Here is a 21,828-nt window from a genome sequence, read left to right on the forward strand (position 1 = left end):
CCACCAGTTCCTCCTCCACCGGCAGCCTCTCACCTCTCATAATGTGGACAGGACGCGGGCCTGGGTCTTGACGGACTTACTTCTCGCGAACTCTACTGTGTTCGAGACTCTCCCTGCCGCCATAGCGAAGGCAGTGAGTTGGGAGCCGGACTCGGGCAACGCGGCAGACCGTTCGTGTCGTGTTCCGGCCGGGAGCGCAGTGCAGTGCGGTAGGGCGAAGACAGCGCTGAGCGCGCCGCGTGAGGAAGTAGCGTGGCGACGCCCGCGGAGCTCGGCGCGCCGGCAGCCCCACCGTCCCCCCTGGATCCCCCGTGGCTGTGCCCACAGAGGGCCGCGCTCCACCAGCACCAGCCGCAGCGGCAGCGGCAGCAGTCTCCGCCACAGGTGGTGGTCGGCAGCAGCAAGCGCAGCGCCGCCACGCCGACGCCGACGCCCCCGCCGACGCTGCCTGCCGGTAGCGCGAGCATGAAGTTCTCCGGCGGAGACGCCGAGATCCTGGGCGGTGGCGACACGCTGCTGCTGTCCGCGTGCGGCTGGGCTGGTGGGGCCGCGCCCGTCGTCGACCACTTCCTGCTCGACAACAAGCTGGACGCGGCGGCGGCGGGGGCGGGCTCCGATCACGACGACTCGTCCGCCAAGGCGACCATGGACGCCCTCGACAGCCTGCTGCAGGCGTCGCCGCCCTCGTCTGCCGGGGGCCAGCCGGGGGGCGCCACGTCCCCCGGCAGCTTCGCGGAGCTCAAGCCCCTGCCACCCTTCACCGGCTACACGGGACACCTCAGCATCAACGGCATCTCGGGGCACCACTTCCACGCGATAGCTGCCGGGCCCTCCTCTCCCCAGAGCCCGCAGCTCCCCGAGGCGAACAACAACAACGCGCACGCCACCAACCACAACACGGCGACTAGTTTCAAGCAGCAGCAGCAACAACAGCAGCAGCACCCGCACCAGCAACAACCGCAATCTCAGCAGCAGGTGCAGCCCGGTGGACGGCCTACGAGCAGTTCCGGAGTGACGGGGGCGACGCTGTACTACACCGTGAGTACGACGGCCGACCAACCGGTCGTCTCGTCCTCGACGGCGTCCGTCGGGGGTGTGGTCAACATCAAGGAGGAGTTCATCGACTACTCCAGCCTGATGGGTGGCCCGGATATCGAAGACATCGCGGCGCTGATCGGCTCTGCCATCGCGGACACGACGGTGCCCAGTACGGTGGCGGAAGGGCTGGCCGCAGTCGCGGCGGCGGCTGCGGCGAGCGCAGGCAGCGGGCAGGCGCACGGCCAGGCCAACCCCGACGACACTGCCGGCTCGCGGGAGAGCTGGATGGAGTTCGACGCGTGGATCGACACTGCCTGCTCCGGAGAAGCCAAGCCCGTCATCTCGGCCGAGTCGCTGCAGGAGTTTGTGGCCGCTGCTGCTGCGCAGCAACACCAGCAGCAACAGCAGCAGCAGCAACAGCAACAACAGCAGCAGCAACAACACCAGCAACAGCAGCAGCAGCAACAACATCACCAGCAGCAACAGCAGCAGCAACAGTCGCAGTTCGAAGGCAGCTCGGCGTTGCAGAGCCTGCTGAGCTGCCAGTACCAGTCGTCAGCGGCCATGCTGCAGCACATGCTCAAGAGGGACACGTCAGCTGCGGCCGCCTCTGTCGGTTACCATATGCCGCTCCTACAGAATCGGTTGCAGAATGGACCACCCAACGGCAGCGTCAAGGTAATGCACATATGAAAGTTAAAAGACACGTTTCGTTTACATTTATCTCTTTTGCTGCCCCAGTTTAACATCAGACTGCTAATCCAAAGATTGCGAATTCGACTGCAAGGTGATGATTGCACTTAACACTATTTTTATACAGGGTGTCCCAAAAATCATCGCCAAACATTAGGGACAGGTTCCTTACAACAAAACAAGAAAAAATGTTGAGTAAAAAAGAGCACACCTAGGAAACGCATCCCTTCTAGCGGAACAAATACTGGTAGCAGTTACTTCTGTAAAATATCTGGGATTATGTATGCGGAACGATTTGAAGTGAAATTATCATATAAAATTAATTGTTGGTAAGGCGGGTACCAGGTTGAGATTCATTGGGAGAGTCCTTAGAAAATATGCCGGCCGGAGTGGCCGTGCGGTTCCAGGCGCTACAGTCTGGAGCCGAGCGACCGCTACGGTCGCAGGTTCGAATCCTGCCTCGGGCATTGATGTATGTGACATCCTTAGGTTGGTTAGGTTTAATTAGTTCTAAGTTCTAGGGGACTGATGACCTTAGAAGTTAAGTCGCATAGTGCTCAGAGCCATTTTTTTTCCTTAGAAAATGTAGTCTATCAACAAAGGAGATGGCTTACAAAACACTTGTTCGACCTATACTTGAGTATTGCTCATCAGTGTGGGATCCGTACCAGGTCGGGTTGACGGAGGAGATAGAGAAGATCCAAAGAAGAGCGGCGCGTTTCGTCACAGGGTTATTTGGTAAGCGTGATAGATATTTAGCAAACTCAAGTGGCAGACTCTGCAAGAAAGGCGCTCTGCACCGCGGTGTAGCTTGCTGTCCAGGTTTCGAGAGGGTGCGTTTCTGTATGAGGTATCGAATATATTGCTTCTCCCTACTTATACCTCCCGAGGAGGTCACGAATGTAAAATTAGAGAGATTCGAGCGCACACGGAGGCTTTCGGGCAGTCGTTCTTCCCGCGAACCATACGCGACTGGAACAGGAAAGGTAGGTAATGACAGTGGCACGTTAAGTGCTCTCCGCCACACATCGTTGGGTGGCTTGCGGAGTATAAATGTAGATGTAGATGTACTGCAAGCTCCTTGCATTTCATTTCTTGGGATGTGGTAGTATGGACCAAAATAAGCAAAAAATTTCGAGTAAACATGGGCTTTAAAATGCATGCCTTAAGACCTATAAGCACTTGTTCAGTTGAAGCGATGTATCTCACACTAGCGAAGATAAGTGCTCATAACTCTTAAAGTATGCATTTCAGTTCTCATGTTCACTAGACATTTTTTTATTATTTTGGTCAATACGTCCTCCTCCGAAATTATGGTAACCAAACACCTTGCAGTAGAAGAGATTTGTTTCATATTACCGAAGATGAATAAGTGCTCATACCTCTTAAAGATGCATTTTGGGGCCCATGTTTGTTACACGTTTGTACTTATTTCTGTATAAGCAACCTGTCGGGCTTTTTTTGGAACAGCCTGTATCTCAGAAATGCCTCGGTTCGGACGCCACGTAAACATGTAGGTTCCATCAGGACTATGACTACAGATATTGTCATCGTACAGTCTTCTTCTATCTCCTTCCTGGTCGAAGTTGTCTATTTTGTCATCAACGGTTTTACCTTAATTTGACAGTTTCCCCCACTTTCTCCAAAATGATTGTCTTTTGTTCCGACTCCATCGAAACTACGTATTTCAAAAGCAGTTTGTTTCTTCAGATTACACTGCACTGTAGGTCTGCCAACGGTCCTTGTAAAATATTCGTAGCTGGGTGGGTAAGCGTCAGCTTGCGTGACTGAGCCCTCAGTCGCTTCAAGGATTTTGTCTTACCTCTGCTGCCACTTGTTGCAGTGACATTATAAAGTGAAAAATGTCTAGACGCATCGCTGTTCGGAGTCCACATTACGAGACTGTTGGTATCTCTACAACAGGTTGGTTATGTCAGCCCAAACTTCGAAGTAGAGACATACCACCTGCAGTAAGATAATGCCTAATAAAACACTGTGGATTTCAGCCCAACCTTGGCGGACAGCTTCATGTATGAAATGTTTATTTTCACGGTTCTTCTAAGGAATAATCTAAACCTTATGCACCCCAACCCAATTCGTTTCTCCAAAAGTTTACGCTACTGGTAACGAAATTTCCGTTACTTCCACCAGCACCACGACCACACCGTCTAACTGCCCATGGTTCAGACAGCGTTCCTGTAAAACGTTCATATGATCATGAGTCTGCAGTGGCTTTAGAACCGGTTAATGGTACAGATAATAAATCGTAGCAAAATTCAAAAAAGCATCTGGTTGCGTATTGTACCCACATAAATCACTAGTTTCAATCACCGTTGTAGCTCTCCATCCATAAAGGGTATATTGAGTTTAGTGTTAGTCTGTCTGTCTGTCTGTCTGTCTGTCTGTCTAATAGGACAAATCTGCGTTTATATATTTATTCAGTTGTGTCTATGTTTCTGGCTCGCAAACTTCTCCCTAAACTCCAAAATAATATTATATATCACTGAGTGCTACGCCAAACTGTAAGCTCAGTACTCCAGGGGGTGCGCTGTCCTATGTTGTCGACGTGAAAATTGGTTGTAGTTTCCGATTTCCATTCTTTTTCTTTTAGTACGAAGTTTGTCGTCTGTGTTCATTTAGTGGGCGTATGGCTGCAAATTTTTCATCCTATGTTTTTTCGAAGCTCTTAGTTTTATTTACCCTTTTAGCTATATTTAATCCAGCGCTGTACTGGCGATCTCCAACCAACATCATACATCTCTCCAGCAAGTAGTGAAATTTGTTGCATCCCAAATATACTAATATGTACTCCTTTGGAGTTACTTTTCTGTATTGCTAGAAACTGAACTGGTTATTGTTGTAACGGTTTCATTGTGAGCGGCTAAGCACAACTAACTGCCACACGGGACGGGTTTCTGTCATTTATTTAGCGTATTTGTGATTTATGATGACTTGTGTCACACAGTTTATCGAAGCTGTTTTTGATTATGGCAGCTTCGAATGTGCTGAAGATTTCTGGGACAAACTCAAGCCATAAGACGTCTTCAGGAAAGACGTTAAGTAGGGGACGGTTTGCTTTGGGAGCTGTCTGCGAACCTCGTGCATCACCACTCTTCGTTTAGCTGTTGTCGGTGCAGGCTCTTCTCGGGCAGATGGAAGATTGCCTGTGCGGTTAGCAGCACTCCACCTCTGATTCGGAGCCGTTATACGGGTAGAGGCCTTTGAGGACACTGTGCCGTTGGTGGTAGATAGTAGTAACAGAAGTGGGTCGCACCCACACGGGAACTACGGCCCCAGTGACACACTGACTGATACTACGTCAGTGACTTGCACTATTTATAGGTTTGGAGGCAGGTGTTATGTAGAGCAGGAAACCCAATGGAGAGCTCAAAAAGAAGACTGTCACTAGCCAGAAATTATTATTACCGCTAATATGGAAGCGTTTCAAATAATAAAGTTCACTAACTATTTTATCAATTGTAATACCAAGAAGGCTAAATCGTGCAAAGAGTAGGCACACGGCAATTGACAATTGAATAAAATTTTGTAAATATGTACTTCTGAACATTCTAAATGCTGCAGTCAGAGATGCTAAATGTAGTCCGACGAGTTTGTGGTTTCAAGACTCTAAAAGCGATTTCAGCGATGTGCGTACTGTTAGTCTGTCCTGCAACACACGGACTCGGACATCGACGCAAAGAGATCCACACTCGTTGAGTGCTCCAGTGTCGAACGAACGCTGTGTGCAAAGCTAAAGCGTTTGACCTGCCACGTGGACGATATGACGATCACACCGTAAATTTGCTCACGTGGTGTAGCTAAATAAATGCACGTCACTGTGTATGCACAGCAGTGGGCGATTTGTGCTTTTACCAGTGGGGGGGATGTCTTATGGGGTTAGTATAATTATATATGTTACTAGCTTCGATCGTGGCGTTACCCATGGTTAAACAGTTATTTGTAAATAGATGTTAATGCCGAAACTCACTATTCACGCGTATGCACTATCAGAAAAGCCATCCCTTGTTGTATCTTTAAAAGTACATTATAGGTGAAGCTTATTTACAAAATCATCTACATACAGGTATACGAGGGGAATTCAAAAAGTAAAGGCACATTTGTGAAAAGCTGTACTTATTCTGATGATAGAAAACTGAAACATGCGTTATTTTTCTACGTAACCTCCCTGGACTTCAATGCAGTTTTCCCGACGTTTTACAAGTTTTTTTACTTCATCAGAAAATACGTTTATCGGTTGCATCTGTAACCAATTTTGCACCGCACCAATGACGTCTTCATCACTTTCAAATCTGCTTCCCTGTAGTGCTTCCGTTAAGGGTCCAAACATGTGAAAATCGCTTGGAGCCAGGTCTGGACTGTTTGGTGGATGTTCCAGCACCTCGAAATCTCAACACCTTTATTGCGTCGGATGTCCGTTTGGCAGAATGTGGGTGAGCGTTATCTTGCTGCAGGATGACACCTCTTCACAGTTTTCCACGACGTTTGGATCTGATTGCAGGTTTTAGTGTCGTACGCAACACATCACATCCACCATACAATACAGACCTGGCTATAAAACCTCGTTTACGCTGGGGCGACGTCTTGCAACATTGGGGCATGCTATGGAAATGTGGCGTACGTTGTCCTGCCATTTAGTTCTAAATGTTTTGAAATGCTTAACTACTACATAACACTTTTTCAAAATTAATAAGCAAACATATTAATAGTAAACTTTCAGTGTTCGGCTCCACAAATGTAAATTATATGTAAAGTCTTACTCCAGTGCGAGGGAAATAAACATCCCAGGTTGGGATGCATAAACTAAAACCAGAGGAGGGGATGGTCTGATGCAGAGGGGGGGAAATCCGCCCCATCCCCCCCTGCAAATCGCACACTGATGCACAGCTACAATCTATTGGTCCTACACAAGCATGGCTGTAATATAAGAAAACCCTACGATGGTAGCAAATGGATCATTCAGCCTCATTCGAATTCACTCACATTCCGAAATTGCATGGCTTGGCGTAGACAAGGGATACTGGTTCTTGCTGTCAAGCTTCCACAATGTTTGACGATTCTTCACTATATTGGGCCCTAAAAGTATAACTCCACTGGTCGTTTGATCATCTTATTGCAATAGCATTTTGGCCCTACAAGAAAATTATGTTACAAATCGTCCGAACGTTTTTATTTGTTCTGAATTAAAAGGCAATATGTTGTTTTTAAACAATAACATGAACCTTGCTGACTTGCTTTACATTTAGATTTGTTCATAATGACACTTGTGTTACAAGTAAGCAGAAAAAATAATGCATCTTTTCCAGTAAATCAGAAGTCTACTTTCAAAGACGGCCAAGTGCTTCGATTGCCGGCCGTTGTGGCCGAGCGGTTCTAGGCGCTTCAGTCCGGAACCGCGCGAATGCTACGGTTGCAGGTTCGAATCCTGTCTCGGGCATGGATGTGTGTGATGTCCTTAGGTTGGTTAGGTTTAAGTTCTAGGGGACTGATGACCTCAGATGTCAAGTCCCACAGTGCTGAGAGCCATTTGAACCAAGTGCTTCAATTTTTACAGCCTAAACAATAAACTAGTGCACCTGCTTTGGTCTCAGTCTGAAGACTGGATGACTTTCATTAGTTAGACTGATACAGCTGTGTTCCACAATATGTCTTCGAATTTTTTAAATAAATAGTTTCCGGAGTTGTCAGCCCATGAAAGTAACTGCTGCTCCTGGAAGCCATTTTAAATAAGTTTTGTGTGATTTTGAATCGTATATATATTATGTACATATCACGTCTTTATAAGAGAGATCATTTTGCTAGATTGTTCAACGATAAAAAATGATCTCAAATATTTCCAGGCAACTTCCTTGACGGAAGTGATAATCCCTAATCATCGAGTATGCAGCCGATTAATGTCATTCTCATAGTGTTATACTCCGTCTTCTTTAGGTTTACCGAGTGCGTATCTCGATTATGTTAAATACATGAATTCTTCTGATGATAACAGGACACTGGGGAGTGACATACTAGGTGAAAAATATGATTATTCAACTTCAAAGTCAATAAGATGAAGATATTGATAAAATATCACAATACAAACGGGAACAGCAAAATTTAATAAACAGGGACAAACAACCTTAAAAAAACGTAGTTGTGTTTCTCTAACGTGAGAAGTGAATAGCGGGCAACTAAAGCGAATTAAGATCGTCTCTTCACGTATTACAAAAAAGTTTATTACTAAAAGCAAATTTTTGTTACAGTTCGCATGTTGCTCTCAAAATAAGGTATTAGAAATGAGGACAATTAAAATCAAAAGCATTGTTGCAGTTTCGACAGCGAGTTGGAACCGAAATGTGAGCTCGATACAACCACAGAAGACAGTTAGGAAAGCTGCCGACACCGATTTCAATAACATTTACTCGACTATTGTAGTTTTGGTCATCAACTCTAATAGAGGGCCGGCCGAAGTGGCCGTGCGGTTAAAGGCGCTGCAGTCTGGAACCGCAAGACCGCTACGGTCGCAGGTTCGAATCCTGCCTCGGGCATGGATGTTTGTGATGTCCTTAGGTTAGTTAGGTTTAACTAGTTCTAAGTTCTAGGGGACTAATGACCTCAGCAGTTGAGTCCCATAGTGCTCAGAGCCATTTGAACCATTCTAATAGAGGCTTCATGCAATTCTCGATCCATGTAGTCGCCAACGACCCTCTTCATTCCAGAATAGCTGCTACATCCAACATCAACAACAATCTGCTTGTTTCAGAGATTCTTTCTTTTTACCATCCGTTCAACTACATTTTATAGTAACGAATCATGACGTAATATTTGCCCTGCCACTTATTCTATTCGTTTCATTGTACTTTTACTAACTTTCTTTTTGTTCACACGCTTCATTCCTCACTCGAACCGATTCGAGCTGCGATTGAAACACAAGGATTACATTTTTGGTTGTTAGTAGCAATTTCTTTTTATATAAATACGTTATTCCTTTTAAAACATGTTAATATGTATTTTTTGCATCTTCCTTCTTTGTCTCTTCTGCCTCCGCAATCGCAAAATTCGTCCAGTTTTTGAAGAATGGCTTGTTAAAGTTTAGCATTTACTCGTCGCTACCCAGCATATCCTCCTGTTGCTCACACTTTCCATCTGATTGTAGCATCTGTTTCTGCTACTGCTAACTTTCGGCGAACACTCCCGTGTCATCAGGAACCGTATCAAACTCATGTTCTGTCTGCAACCAACAACACCCACTTCCAGACGGTGCTTCACTTCCGTCATTTCCTCTTCAGTACACAAATTAAATATCAGTGGCGCAGCGAGCAGTCGTGCCTCACACCGTTCCAGACATCAGCCCAGGGGGCCACGCACAGATACAAGGCTCCTCTTCAACTGGACACTACTTCCTGTTCCCTGTCGCCAATTAGTCTCTATGCCGAACCGTGGCAAGTTTTTACGGATTCCATCTCTTCACCTTTTCTTTGGTCTCTCTAGAGGTCTTCTTCCACAGGGAGTTGAGTCTGTGGACTTCAAAAGGCCATCAGTGTTTATTCGTCCTAAAGACACCCTGTGCCTCTACAAGCCGTTTGGGTCTATAATATTTGGTCTATTGTAGCTCTCATCCAGCTTACAATAGTGCCGGATCCTTCATACCCCAGTGATCTCATGTTGTACCTTAATACCTGCAGTTCGAAAACGAGAAGATTATCTAAACATTTTTCCTGGACACTCTAAATTTCGCAACAATATAGTCCTACGAATTGGATATGTTTTATACACCAAGAGCCTGAAATTCCTTGAGGGACTGTGCGATTTAAAAAGCTGGCTCAGGCTGAAGTACGGTCCATTTGCGGCTGGGATCCTCGCTTTGATTTCTCCTTCACACGTCGCGTCTTCTGTAAAGAGCACACCAGCACTGTTAGTCACACCCTTTTTGAGCGTAATCACAGTCCCTAACATTAAACATGTAGTCTCATTAGATATGTGTTCCGTTTCATTACACCACCTAGGTTGAAGTTTACCGCCGTTTTTCTTAATTGCTTAGAGAAAATACCGAGGTCGTTTCTTCGACGAGCAGTGTCACGTTCCAAACGTTAGTGTTGCTTGGTACTGGGCGACGGGTTTCGGGAAAAAAGGATATAGTCGTATGGCCTAAGTGAAAGAGATCTAGACCTCACTATGTAGTAAAAAAATCCCTTATTACAAGAGGTATGACTTGGAATAAATAGTGAAATAATGAACACTATGAGTGTTTTACAACTTCTGACTTTATTCAGAAAACAGTATCAACTCTTGATATGCTTGCTCTAAAAGAAGAAAAGATCAAGTCTTTACACAGAAACTGTAACTGACTAGCACCGTTCCGTCTACTTGAAATGAAACTGTCAGTACCTACGACAGGGCACGCTTAAGTCCCTAGCTAAATTACTAAGATTCCATCAACTGTGCTGCAACTACTGCAATAACTGCTTAGCCCTGTTTGGCTGCCGAAAACGGTAGCCTATGCTGTGAACGTCTTAATCTGACTGCAATACACTTCTCGGAGCGTCCTGTTTCCGAGTTTTATTCAGTCTTCCCCTTCGCCCCCGCCAGTTTGTGACATACCTTGTTGTCGAAGGGCCTTCTCCATCACATTTGCTCTAATTTTGCAGTATTCTTCGGAGACTAAGTGGAGAGAGGGAAGTGTCTGTTGCTAAATCATGTCTTAGACCTGATACAGCCTCTTCATGATGCACAGGTACGCCATCCAAAGACTCGCTCCCATTATCGTTCTCTTACCCTCGCTCCTTGTCTGCAATTATATCATTGTTCTTTCAACAGCTACAGTGCTATCGCCATATACCACCGTCGCTACCCTGGCGCCTCTGGTTAGTATTTTTCCCCACAGAATTTAGGACCCTCTGACATTTATTCGAGGGTCTATCAGTAAGCAGTGCAACACACTATTTATCTGTAAGCAGGTTATTTTTATTCAGGATTCCAATACACCATATTATTCACTGCTCTTTTGGCTACATAACGATATTTTTCGACGTAATCTCCGTTCCATGCGACGGCTGTACGTCACCTTACTGGGAAGGCTTGTATGCCCGTATGGCACCACTCTCCCGGTCGTCGTCGAAGACAATGTCTTGCTGCATCAGTAACTTCCCCATCGTCTTGCCACTATCAGCCTCGTAACGGGCAACTAATTCCACACAGATGGCCCTTCGTCGTTCTTTATTGCCTTCTGCCAGGCACCGAGTAACTAAGCAGGCACAAACCTTTGAGTACCCCAACTGGTGGACGGGTGTGTCTGCACTACCAACAGCGACGTCCAGTTGAGCAGCGAGGTGTCCGATTGTGATCAGTCGATCACCTCGAATGAGAGTGTCCGGACGTTCCAACATTGCAACAGCCACAGCGGTGTCTGGCCAGCCGGAACAGGTTTGCGCGACCTTGTTGTGATGATGGCAGGTGCCTCGCCCGCCGTTGACCGTGCTATTGTTCACTGTCCGATCGCCGTAGATATACTGCAAGAGCCTATGCATATCTGCAGTGCTCTGATTTTCCGCCAAAAGAAACTCAATGGCACCTCTCTGCTTGGAAAGCAGTTCCGTTACAGACACCATTTTGAGGACACCACCGATCGAACTGCATGAAACTGTAGGGGCAGATGCGGGAATACTCTACGATATCCCATGACAAATTTCGCTTTTTTCCAACCAAAACTGGTCAAGAAAATACATTGTTGCATTACTTGGAACGCCCCTCGTAAGTGCTATCGCGAAGCGCGTCCGTCGCTACCCTGGCGCCTCTGGTCAGTATTTTTCCCCACAGCATTTAGGTGCCTGTAACATTTTATGTAGCTCTCGTCTCCTAACTTTCTCTTTGTTATGTAACACCCCACCCGTCACTTATCTGGTTTTGGCGTGTGTTCACCCCAGGTGATTGACTAACAGATCGGCAGAGAGTGCAAAACTGCCGCAATATCGGATAACGCAAAGAAAGTAATAAGGCCCTGTGACTCCTGATTGAGCTGCGGTGGCAGTGTTGACATTAATTGGTTCAGAATTGATCCCTTTTAATTAAAAAGGGGTGCACATTGATGTTATATTCAGCTATTGAACACCAGATGCAAATGTTGAACATAAAATTAATTAAGAAAGTGACTTGGGATTTCAACTACTTGATTGAAAACACATGCAGTCGATTATCACAAATTTATTTTAAATCACGACCTTCAGTCATCACTTTCCATGACTCTCCTAACAGGCAGTGCTAATAAATTGCGTTTGCGTGGAGTAAAGCGCGATAAATCAAAAGTAATTCCTATCGACTGATCCAGGCGTAATGCGAAGTGCGAGAAGAATTCTACAATACACGGCCCATGAAACCCTCATGGAAACCTTGCGACGTGATCCAACAAATTAATCAGTGGCCTAACTCAAGCCGGAGCGGGCGCAATATCACCGAATTCAGCGTGGCGGGGCGGCGTCGTTGTGCGGACGTCGGCCCACCTCGTGGTGCTGCAAGGCTGCGCTCGTCTTTTCCCTCCTAGCTATCTTGCTCAGTACATAGCTGAACGAAAACATTCTATCTCCAAGCTCAATCATTCCGTTTGCTAAGTCCTAAACTGCAGAGATGCTCACTCTCTCTCAGGCAAGCTGAGTAAAGAATGCCACGTCCACACTCTAGGCAAGCTGGGAATGTGAGACTTTTACGGAGACTTCAACCAGTCCGCTCTTCACCTCGGTTTCCCCTCCAGCAAAATCACTTACGCCAATTGCAGCGCAAGTCGCGTTAATTGTGTCAATTCCCAGCACTGACCAATGCCTGCTCTGGGAAGTGAACAAATTCCCACAAAGTTTCCCTTCCTCTCAATTTCTGCTATTTAGCTCCTCCCAGGCCACCCGTCAAGGTTAGCATCTCCACAAAACACCAAATTTTTTCGGAATTCTGACTCCCAGGAGAGTACTTCAAATTCCTTGGTCCTATGTTCCAATCGGAGGCCAGCGTATTTCATTCTGTCACTCTTCACCTGATTTACTCCAGACTCTGTGGACCACGAATTCAGCGCAAAGTTGATATAGTCATGAACACGCATATTTCGGCCTCTCTTGAGCGCTCCACCGTAGCTTTGCGTGGCTGTCTGGCATGTTTAATTGAAAACGGGATGACGGGCATTTATCAACAGGCGTACAAGTTCTCCGTCTGCTTCCCGGTACACCAGCATGGGGTCAGCCACCCCCCCTCCCCTCACTGTCACTCATCTTAAGGCAGCTGGAGGCCATGCCCCGTTACTGCTTTCTCAGAGTTTGAGCCGTCCTAAGCTGCCTATTGTTGCTTCCCTTCGCCACTCCCCAGCCCGGCTGCGGTCAACTCTGAATACTTCCTTGGAATAAACTAGCCTCCAGTAAATCGACGCGTTTCCACAAAGTTTTCATGTTGCATGAACTACTTTAAAACCATCACCTGACATTAATTATTCCAAAACGTCCGTGCTATACCCTCTACAAGATGCATTGTGCCTTGTCAGTCATTTTTGTTCAGCCCTACTGTTCACTCAACATGAGTTCGGTGATCTTTAATGACTTCATGTAAAGGGGCACAGTTCTTGCCATCTTACAGTTATGTTACCCGTGGATACTACAGGACAAAGTCGATTTCCTTCCATACGTACTCTAGTCCCAGTAGGCCTATGTGCTCGGTCTCTAATTATCTCGTAGTTGACAGCTCGTTACTTAGTACGGGAACTCTAATCTTAGTGTGCACGTTTTTTGCAGGCGGAGACGTACCTGGAAGCGCCGTCGTCCAGTACCCAGTACCTGGCGCACACTACCACGGGCAGCCCGCCGGGCGTGGTATCCACCACGGACACGGCACTGCTCATCAACGGCAGCAGGTACGGCGGGGGCGGCGGCATGGGGGTGGCACGGCCCGCGCCGGGCCCGGGCTCCGCGTCGGCGGCGGCTGCGGCGGCGGCGGCTGCGGCGGCGCGCATCGGCTTCGCGTCCCACCTGCCCCCGCGGCCGCTCAAGACGGCGCCGTCGCCCGACCTGCTGGTCAACGGCGGCAGCCTCGACAGCCTGGCGGGCGCCGTCTTCCCGCACACCACCACCGCCACCACGACGACGCCCGCGCCCTCCAAGAGCAAGAGCCGCAACCGGTCGCGCAGCAAGCAGCAGTGCGGCGTGGGCGCGCCCGGCGCCGCCGCCGCCGGCGTCGTCTACTCGGGCGACCCCGCGGCCGCCGCCGTGCTCGGCAAGGAGAAGCCCGTGCACCGCTGCAGCATCTGCAACCGCGGCTTCCTCAACAAGTCCAACATCAAAGTGCACCTGCGGACGCACACGGGCGAGAAGCCCTTCAGGTGCGACGTCTGCGGCAAGGCGTTCCGCCAGAAGGCGCACCTCATCAAGCACCAGCAGATCCACAAGCGCGTCGGCCGTGATTGACAGCTCGGGGGCGTGGCCGGCGCGGACAGGCTGCTGGCGGCGCTGGTGGCGCGCCGCGCGGCAGACGAGCGAACCTCCGCGCTCGCGGAGCTAACACTCGGCCGCCGGCTCTAAAGCCAGTGTCGGCCAAACGCTGTGATTCCCTGACACTCCGTAGAACGTTATGCGGTTATCTTCCCCGTCGAGACAATCCTACCACTAGGTGACAACTCATTAGAAACAAACAAACAGTGGCGTGATTTGCCAGCCAGTGCTAAACTGTGGGATTCGTCTCCATCCCAACTGACTGCATCGCAAACAAATCCGCGTGCATCGTTGTGACGCATAACTTTCTACCGTGTAAGTGTAGGAGCAGTTGATCGATCTCGTACGTGCGGAGAGCAGTACACTACATAAAACGGAACAGAAGTAAAATAGGTATACTGTAGATTTAAATGTGTAAATGGCTGTAAATGCAAGGAAATAAGTTTCTATTTTGTGACAAGTCTCATAAATAAATGTGCAATTCTGAGATGAACTACCTGTGCAAGTTGAGCGCAGTAGGTGATAATGAAGTGTAGATAAAAAGTGAAAAGTGTAATTATAATGTATTTATAGCTGCAAATTAAAAGTAGCGTAACAGTTTCAAACTGCTTTTGAGAGTCGTTAAACTCTTTTTCCTGTGCAGATTACTCAAATTGTTAAAGACATATTTCATACGAACATTATCTCAGGTTAGCCAAAGAGTGCGTTGCTGCCTAATTTTATTTTTTTACTCTTTGTGTGTACGTATGTATGACTGCGTGTATGTTTGAAGGTATGTTGTTTTACTTGTGTGCGGTGGAGTTGTCAACTTCCCTATCTCTCACTAGACTATGTTCAAGTATTCGATTGGTTACGCATTTTGGTGCAACAGAGAGGGTTCACTGCAGAATTTAATATTTTGCAGATAACTTAGTTCCAGAGAATTTCAAAATTGTTACCTTATTTATTGTAGAAGAATCTAGAAAATCAATAATTTTAAATTAATTATGTTATGTTGTCAGTTCTTTTCTTATTGATTCTAAGTTGCGATAAAAAATACTCGCAATAAATTTTTTTATCTGTCTTGTTATTTCACGGTATGAAGTCTAAGTGACTGAAATTAACTGTACTTTGAAATTAACTGTACTGTTAATAGTTGGTGCTTTTTTGTTGTGCTTCACGTTGAACGCATAACGCTACACCAGAGGTACAATTAATTCCCACAGCCGCTGAAAAAAATCATTGCTTTTGTAATAGTCGTATTTAGTTCCGGAAACTTCAGAGGGTCATAGGGGCAGAATAATAGTTTTCCAGCTTATGTACGCAGGACGTCAGTTGTTTTATTAATAATTTTTTTTCTCTTAGTTTCCATCATGACCGAAAGCAGCACGCTCGAAGTCTCTTGCTGATAACCCTGTAACCCTGCTGCATATTTTCCGTGTTATTTCCCACATCATTTCAGTGAATGACAAGATGATTGCTCATGGAGAGCCACAGCCGTTTTACTCCCTTGTCATTGTCCTGTCAGACCAGGTTCTCCATATCTAATCACTTCGTTAGTTAACAAGAAGACGTGCTCAAACCTTCTTTCCTCGTCCTCTGGGTAATATAATCAAAGATTTACACGTTATCCAGAAGGCAACTCACTACGCCCAACACTCAAAGAATTTGAGGTCAGTTCCGAATGCTTATTATTCTACATCGATGAGACGAGGGATATTCCACTAACATTCTTCTCGTACGGCAGAAATGGCAAAATCGAGTTTTGGTGCGACAATACTAGACCCATTGGCGAATGGCCGTATAGCACGCAAGCTTGTTGGGCACCCATTTATCGTAAGAGGAAAATAAAATCGTAAAGCACTCTGTCAGTATGAACTGAGATAAAAGATACCAAGAGCGTACATCCAAGAGATCCTCTGTGCAATAACCGGTAAAAAATTAACAGTGGTACAGCGACAAATGTAGCATTTATTTCCTGTCACGAAGCGTTACACACCCATTTTAAGCAAACTGACTTCCTCTCCTGAAGCACACATTCCTACAATACGCCGTTTTCCACCTCTCTTCCTGAATCAGTTACATAATTTTTCATAAAATTTATTAGGGAAAAAACCTTGAAATATAAGAAATATTGACAGGTGTATTTACAGAATCGCTGTTCAAATTTCAGCGATACTTGTGTGTCACAAGTGTGTTCAGAAAAACAATTACTGCACATCACTAGAACTCACAAATTTTGAAATAATATAAAACGAGAATGATCCTAGATTTTGCCTACTACGTTACCTGATCACGCCGCACAGCTTAGAATGTGAATTTCTTCGTTTTAGGAGTTTTAGGACGCTTTTGTACGAATAGCCAGCATTTCGTATACTACTTTTAATGTGTCTACGATTCTCAACTGGTGTAAATATTTTATGTATTCAACACAACACCAGCCATATTGAAATGTTAATTCCTATTCACAATAACTGAACAGAATGTGCTCTATGAAGGCTTACTGAAATTTTGTAAGACTCTGCACTACAGCTAATATTAGGTAACTGAAGAAATTAATCATCATTATTTTGCAAACAAAGAAGCACCAGTAATTTTATGCAGTACAGTGTCAAAAACATGTGATTAATTCACGGTTTTCATTTGTTTTAGGCAAATGTTCTGAAAAATTTATTTTTACAAACAGAAACAAGGCGCCCTCTCTTTAACAAATAGAAATAGTTGTTGCCAGTCTTTCAAAAGTAGTTTTAGACCTCATAGTTTTGCTTTTTTCCTGAACTGTTAACGAATTTGGACATAATGCTGTTGACGAAGTACTTGAACTGCCCATAAATTTGTATATTCTTCGATTCATACGGAAGTATTTGAGTCGTTTAAATATAACTAAGAAAGGTGTGCAGAAGCATCCGTCCTCATATTTTAGTGTGAATATTTCGCAAGAAGTGTAAGTTTTATAAACTAAATGAAGACAAATAAAAATATATGATGCACCGTAAGATTTGATTTTTGACTTTACAAATGTTTTTAAAGAACGTTCCAAGACTTAATCGAGTTTCTTTTTCTGTTGTGCAATTATATTTGTATTTTATTTGAGGTAAAAGCAGTGCAAGGATCTAAACATTTGTCAAATGCAAACACTAATTTTCCTTTAAAATAGTGCACTACCTCGCAAAGTCTCCTGGCAGGTGTAAGTTGAGTAAGGAAACGATATTATTAAATATTCTCTATTGGAACCAAAAATCATTAAATAGTACGATAACAAGCTATTATGCTATGTTATAGAACGAATATTTACAATGATAAGTAATATTACTTCAGAAATAATGTTATTTCCATTTGTCTCTGCCATTTTTAGGGATTTTTCCTGAAAGCACTGCATTTTCCTTCGTACAAACCTTTTTTCTTCCTTTTCTATCCTGTTGGATAATGACTGTGATTAGTATTGCCACTTCCTTCTCTATCTTTCCGTCCTTCATTAGACCTAACAAAGTTATTAATTATGTATTTATTGTGTAAAATATGTTTACTAATTTCTCTTGCTCTGTACTCTTATCACTATATATTTAGTACAATGATGGTTGTGCATTATAACTGAACACTGTCTGTATAGCTTGGAAGGTATATTTTATCTGTGAACAGGCTGACGAATGGTAAATTATAATATTAGCATCATGAGGGATCTGGTTAATGGGAGTTCAGATTTAAGATTAATTAGCAGTCATTTCAGTATAAAATGACTGCTTTATTACTTAAACATTAAAACTGATAGATCATTGGTAGGGATGTAATATACTTAAGAATCAATGTAAAATCACAACTTCATTTCATTCCTCACATCAGCACAAAGTTAATGCAAATGATACTGAAACTGCAAAGGTCATATTTTTATTTATAACTGTAGTATCAAAGAAGCGTACTCAATGTCTTATTAGTTGTTTATTCAACTGTTTTAATGTGTTATTTATTTCAGAATATACAACTCTAGTGACTCTCATTCAGAGTTTGAGTTCTTAAATTCAGGAGCTCTAATATAAATACGTATATATATTACACAACTGTATGCTACAAGATATACTTCAATGCTCAATAGCTGTATTAAATTGATGGTCACTTGCAGATTGTAACTATTTTCATCTGCATTTAAAAAGCATATCATATAAGGGCAAAATTTCATCTACATTTTCATAAAATTGAAAGATATACTTGTTTTTCCTCAAACACACCACTCACTACTTGGAAACAGAATTCCTTTAGCAGCATAATTTGTATATTTGTGAAATTATGGTCAGCCCTTCCTATAATTTTTTAGATGCAATAATTGTTTTAGTTACACTATTATAATATCAGAAATACAACCAAAAGCTACAGTGGTACTATTTTCTTCAATAGAGTCAATTATAATCAAGTATCTAAAATGTCAAGATTTGACAAAGACTGATTTGAGGTAATCCAGCATATTATACAACTAATCAGTATTCATTTGCAACACCATTAACCATCATTTTGTTATGTACTCGTACATTTGTTGAAATTATTGTTGTATATTGTTTTATTTTCTTTTTGTATAAACTGATTTCAGTTGAAAATATACATTATTTAAGCAGCAGTTTGTAAATTATTTGTCTGAAGTCTGTTGCATTAAATATTACATATATTGACCATATGAATGATTTGCTTGGTTTTATTCTTCAATGACTTTCCTTTCTTACTAATTTTTCTACATTTTCTTTGTAGTTGGATGTGCATCCTAATCTTTCCTGAATTTCAGTAGAAGGTGATTGTAGAATACTGCAGCAAACATGGTATTCACTAACAATTTTCAAGTTTTTTTGAGGATGAATTTTTTCTTGTGTATACTGTTTTGCTTGCAAATGTGTGGTATGGGCAAAAGCAGATAGTGATAAATAAGTATTTTACTGATCAGTTGGACCATAAGCCATCAAGATTAGATGATTGTAATGCTCCATGACACAGGGTGATATTGGGGATTGTATTTCATTAAACTTGACTTGTCAGACTGGATGTAACACCTCATTCAGAGGAAATCTGAGATGTAGGTCTAGGCTAACTGGATTTCTGTGTACTACAGTTAAACAAAATTCGTCATTAATCTCTCAAAATTCTGATGACTTGTTCACAAAACCCCATTTAGGAATAATGTACATTAAATTAATTACTAATGAAGAAAATAATATTACAAGAGACAATGGCAAAAAAGTACTTGGATCTAAGATATTAGAGTATTCTGTGAGCAGCTATCAGTAAGAAAGTATCCCATAAACTATGTCGTGCCACAGAAGGGTAAGTAATTGATAATTACAAGTAAATCACTAAATTAATCTTGTGCATAATTCTTTCAGATACATAACACTATAGTGTATATGAGTGTAGTGATTGTATGCCAAAAGAGATACTTGATAGTGTTAGTAGGAATGAAAAATGAAATGGAAGGAAACTTGATGATAAGGCTGTGCGATAATAAACTGCTTGCTCCTCTTGAATGGAGTCATATTAGTCGGAAACTTTACCTTTCAACATAATAGACGAATTCATGGTAACGTGATCTGGCTGGCAACCCATACACAGTATTTTTTACTGTTGAAGCGCCGAGCATAGTGTGGCTGAGTGTTGTCAGATTTTTGGGTGAAACGCTCGCCTTTTCCACTGTTATAATGGTGCATATACACATCAAGCTCTCTACCCTTCCTGCATAAAATACTGCCCACAGGATAAATCCTGTACAAATATTGGTGTATGATCTGATCACGAGGAAGTGTAAGTTATTACCTATTAAATACAAGAATGAAAATTTCTTACCCAACCTGGGTTACAGACAAATAACTCTGGTTGGAGCACCACTGTTCATTTTAGTGTTTCAGAGGGTACACGATAAATGTAATTGAAACCAGAAGTCGGTTGCCATAACAGTGTAAAGCTCCTGCATAAGTATAACACAATATTCCCGTTTTTTCTTATATGGCAAATGAATAAACTGCATATTTTCAGCAAACAAAAATCTAAATACTTCTTCATCAAGAATATTTGGGTGGTGTATTTGGTACACGATATGAATACAGATGGAACAAGGTACATCCTGTAAGCTCAGAAGAACGGAAAGGAGGAAGAAGGTTAATGTCCTGTCAACAAGATTATGATGAAATACAAAAACAGATGAGCCCCATTCACAAATTATGGAGTAATCTTCTTAAATGATTCAAGGAAGCAATTATATGATTAAATAATGATAACCAAGTGGGAAATTGTCCCATTCCTACCAAATATGATGAAATTACCTCATAAACAGTCCACCTCACACGATTATATGATCCTACAAGAGAACAGAATTATTTAAAAAATTGTGTGTTGAATGTATTGAAACCTAGTAAATGTGTGCAGTGACACTACACAATTAAAACACAAACCATAAATGTGCAGGTTGGTACAGTGATAAGATATTACGTTCATATTTGAGAGAATGGAGGTTCGAATCCCTGTCCAGCCACACATATTTAGGTTTTTCATGATTTCTCTAAACTGGGTAAGGGTAATGTTGAGATGATATCTTTGAAAGAGCCCAGACAATTTGCTTCCGCAATTTTCCTATAGTCTAGGCTTGTGTGCAGTCTCCAATGACCTCATCATCAACGAGACATCAATACAATAATTTCCCTATGGAACTTATGCAAGTTCGCCGTGCAATAGAAAATTTCCAGGTATATGTAACACTGTAAACACTTTATTATAAGAAGCATAACGGAAATGATTCACTACTAAAGTTCAGAGATGCAGCAAGAGACAAGATGTATTAAACACAAATATTTGATCTTCTTGATCAATACCTCATACTGAAGAATTCTCTCTTTAAGTTTGTTAAAGAACACCAAATGTTGGAACTAAATATGACTTGTGTGACCTCAGTCATTGCTGAGGTAAACAGTAAAAGTCGAAGTCCACTCAGGCCCCTGTGAGAACAGCTGTGCTTAAACACAATCGAAAAAGTCAATAAGCACCGCTGGATGCCAAGTCTTGACGCCCAGAATCCACGGAGGCCAATGTTCGAGAGGCTGAAGCTCATTGCTGAGGCGTGATGTTCAAGGTGTTGTGGTAGCTAGAACTGTGTGTTTGCTGGGATACTGTGATGAATAGATCCTCATTTCGTTCAGTGAACTGAAATAACTGCATAGAGGTCAGACGTTGTCCTAAATACCTGCCCGGTGGAAGGGCGGCTGCTCGTTGTTCGTTGGACGTATGATTCACAGATGCGAAGTAGCCTGCATTGCAGCGTTGTTGATGGCAATTATAACAACAGTGGCAGTGAGGCTGGTGCCTCACATGATGAAGCTAGCACCACACATTTCTGTGGTGGCTGCAGGAGCTGTCCTCGACGACAAACCAGTGTGTTGAAGTTGTCTGGGATATCTGTTTTCGATCTTCCTAAGGTAGTATCATCAGTGGGTTAGAGTTTCAGCAACCTGCCGGACACACCTGTGTTCGTGGTAGCTGTCATTGCAGGCGAAAGCCTGAGAATACATTATTTACTGCCTTTGTCTTTTCCCGATCACTGCTACATCTAAAAAAAATATTTTTTTTCATCTCAGAACACATTTCATACACTGAAGTCACGGGATACCTCCTAATAACGTGTCAGATCTATTTTCCTCAGGCG

The 21,828-nt window shown here is 43.7% G+C and overlaps 1 protein-coding gene across 1 annotated transcript; it reads left to right on the top strand.

The window, feature by feature from the left end:
* Nucleotides 1-465: 465 nt before the first annotated feature.
* LOC126235166 (ichor) lies at nucleotides 466-14,159 on the top strand. Its single transcript, XM_049943898.1, has 6 exons — nucleotides 466-923; nucleotides 1,002-1,230; nucleotides 1,285-1,407; nucleotides 1,519-1,716; nucleotides 13,491-13,688; nucleotides 13,746-14,159. Exons 1-6 carry the CDS (start codon nucleotides 466-468, stop codon nucleotides 14,157-14,159), a joined length of 1,620 nt encoding a protein of 539 aa, XP_049799855.1.
* Nucleotides 14,160-21,828: the final 7,669 nt, after the last annotated feature.

Source organism: Schistocerca nitens, chromosome 2 (assembly GCF_023898315.1).
Source record: "Schistocerca nitens isolate TAMUIC-IGC-003100 chromosome 2, iqSchNite1.1, whole genome shotgun sequence".
In the NCBI taxonomy this organism is placed as follows: Eukaryota; Metazoa; Arthropoda; class Insecta; order Orthoptera; family Acrididae; genus Schistocerca; species Schistocerca nitens.

Coding starts and splice junctions, on each gene's coding strand:
- LOC126235166 (XM_049943898.1), top strand. CDS start 466: ATGAAGTTCTCCGGCGGAGACGCCGAGATCCTGGGCGGTGGCGACACG. Junction 924..1,001: donor ACTAGTTTCAAGCAGCAGCA/GCAACAACAGCA, acceptor ACGGCCTACGAG/CAGTTCCGGAGTGACGGGGG. Junction 1,231..1,284: donor CGGTGGCGGAAGGGCTGGCC/GCAGTCGCGGCG, acceptor GCGCACGGCCAG/GCCAACCCCGACGACACTGC.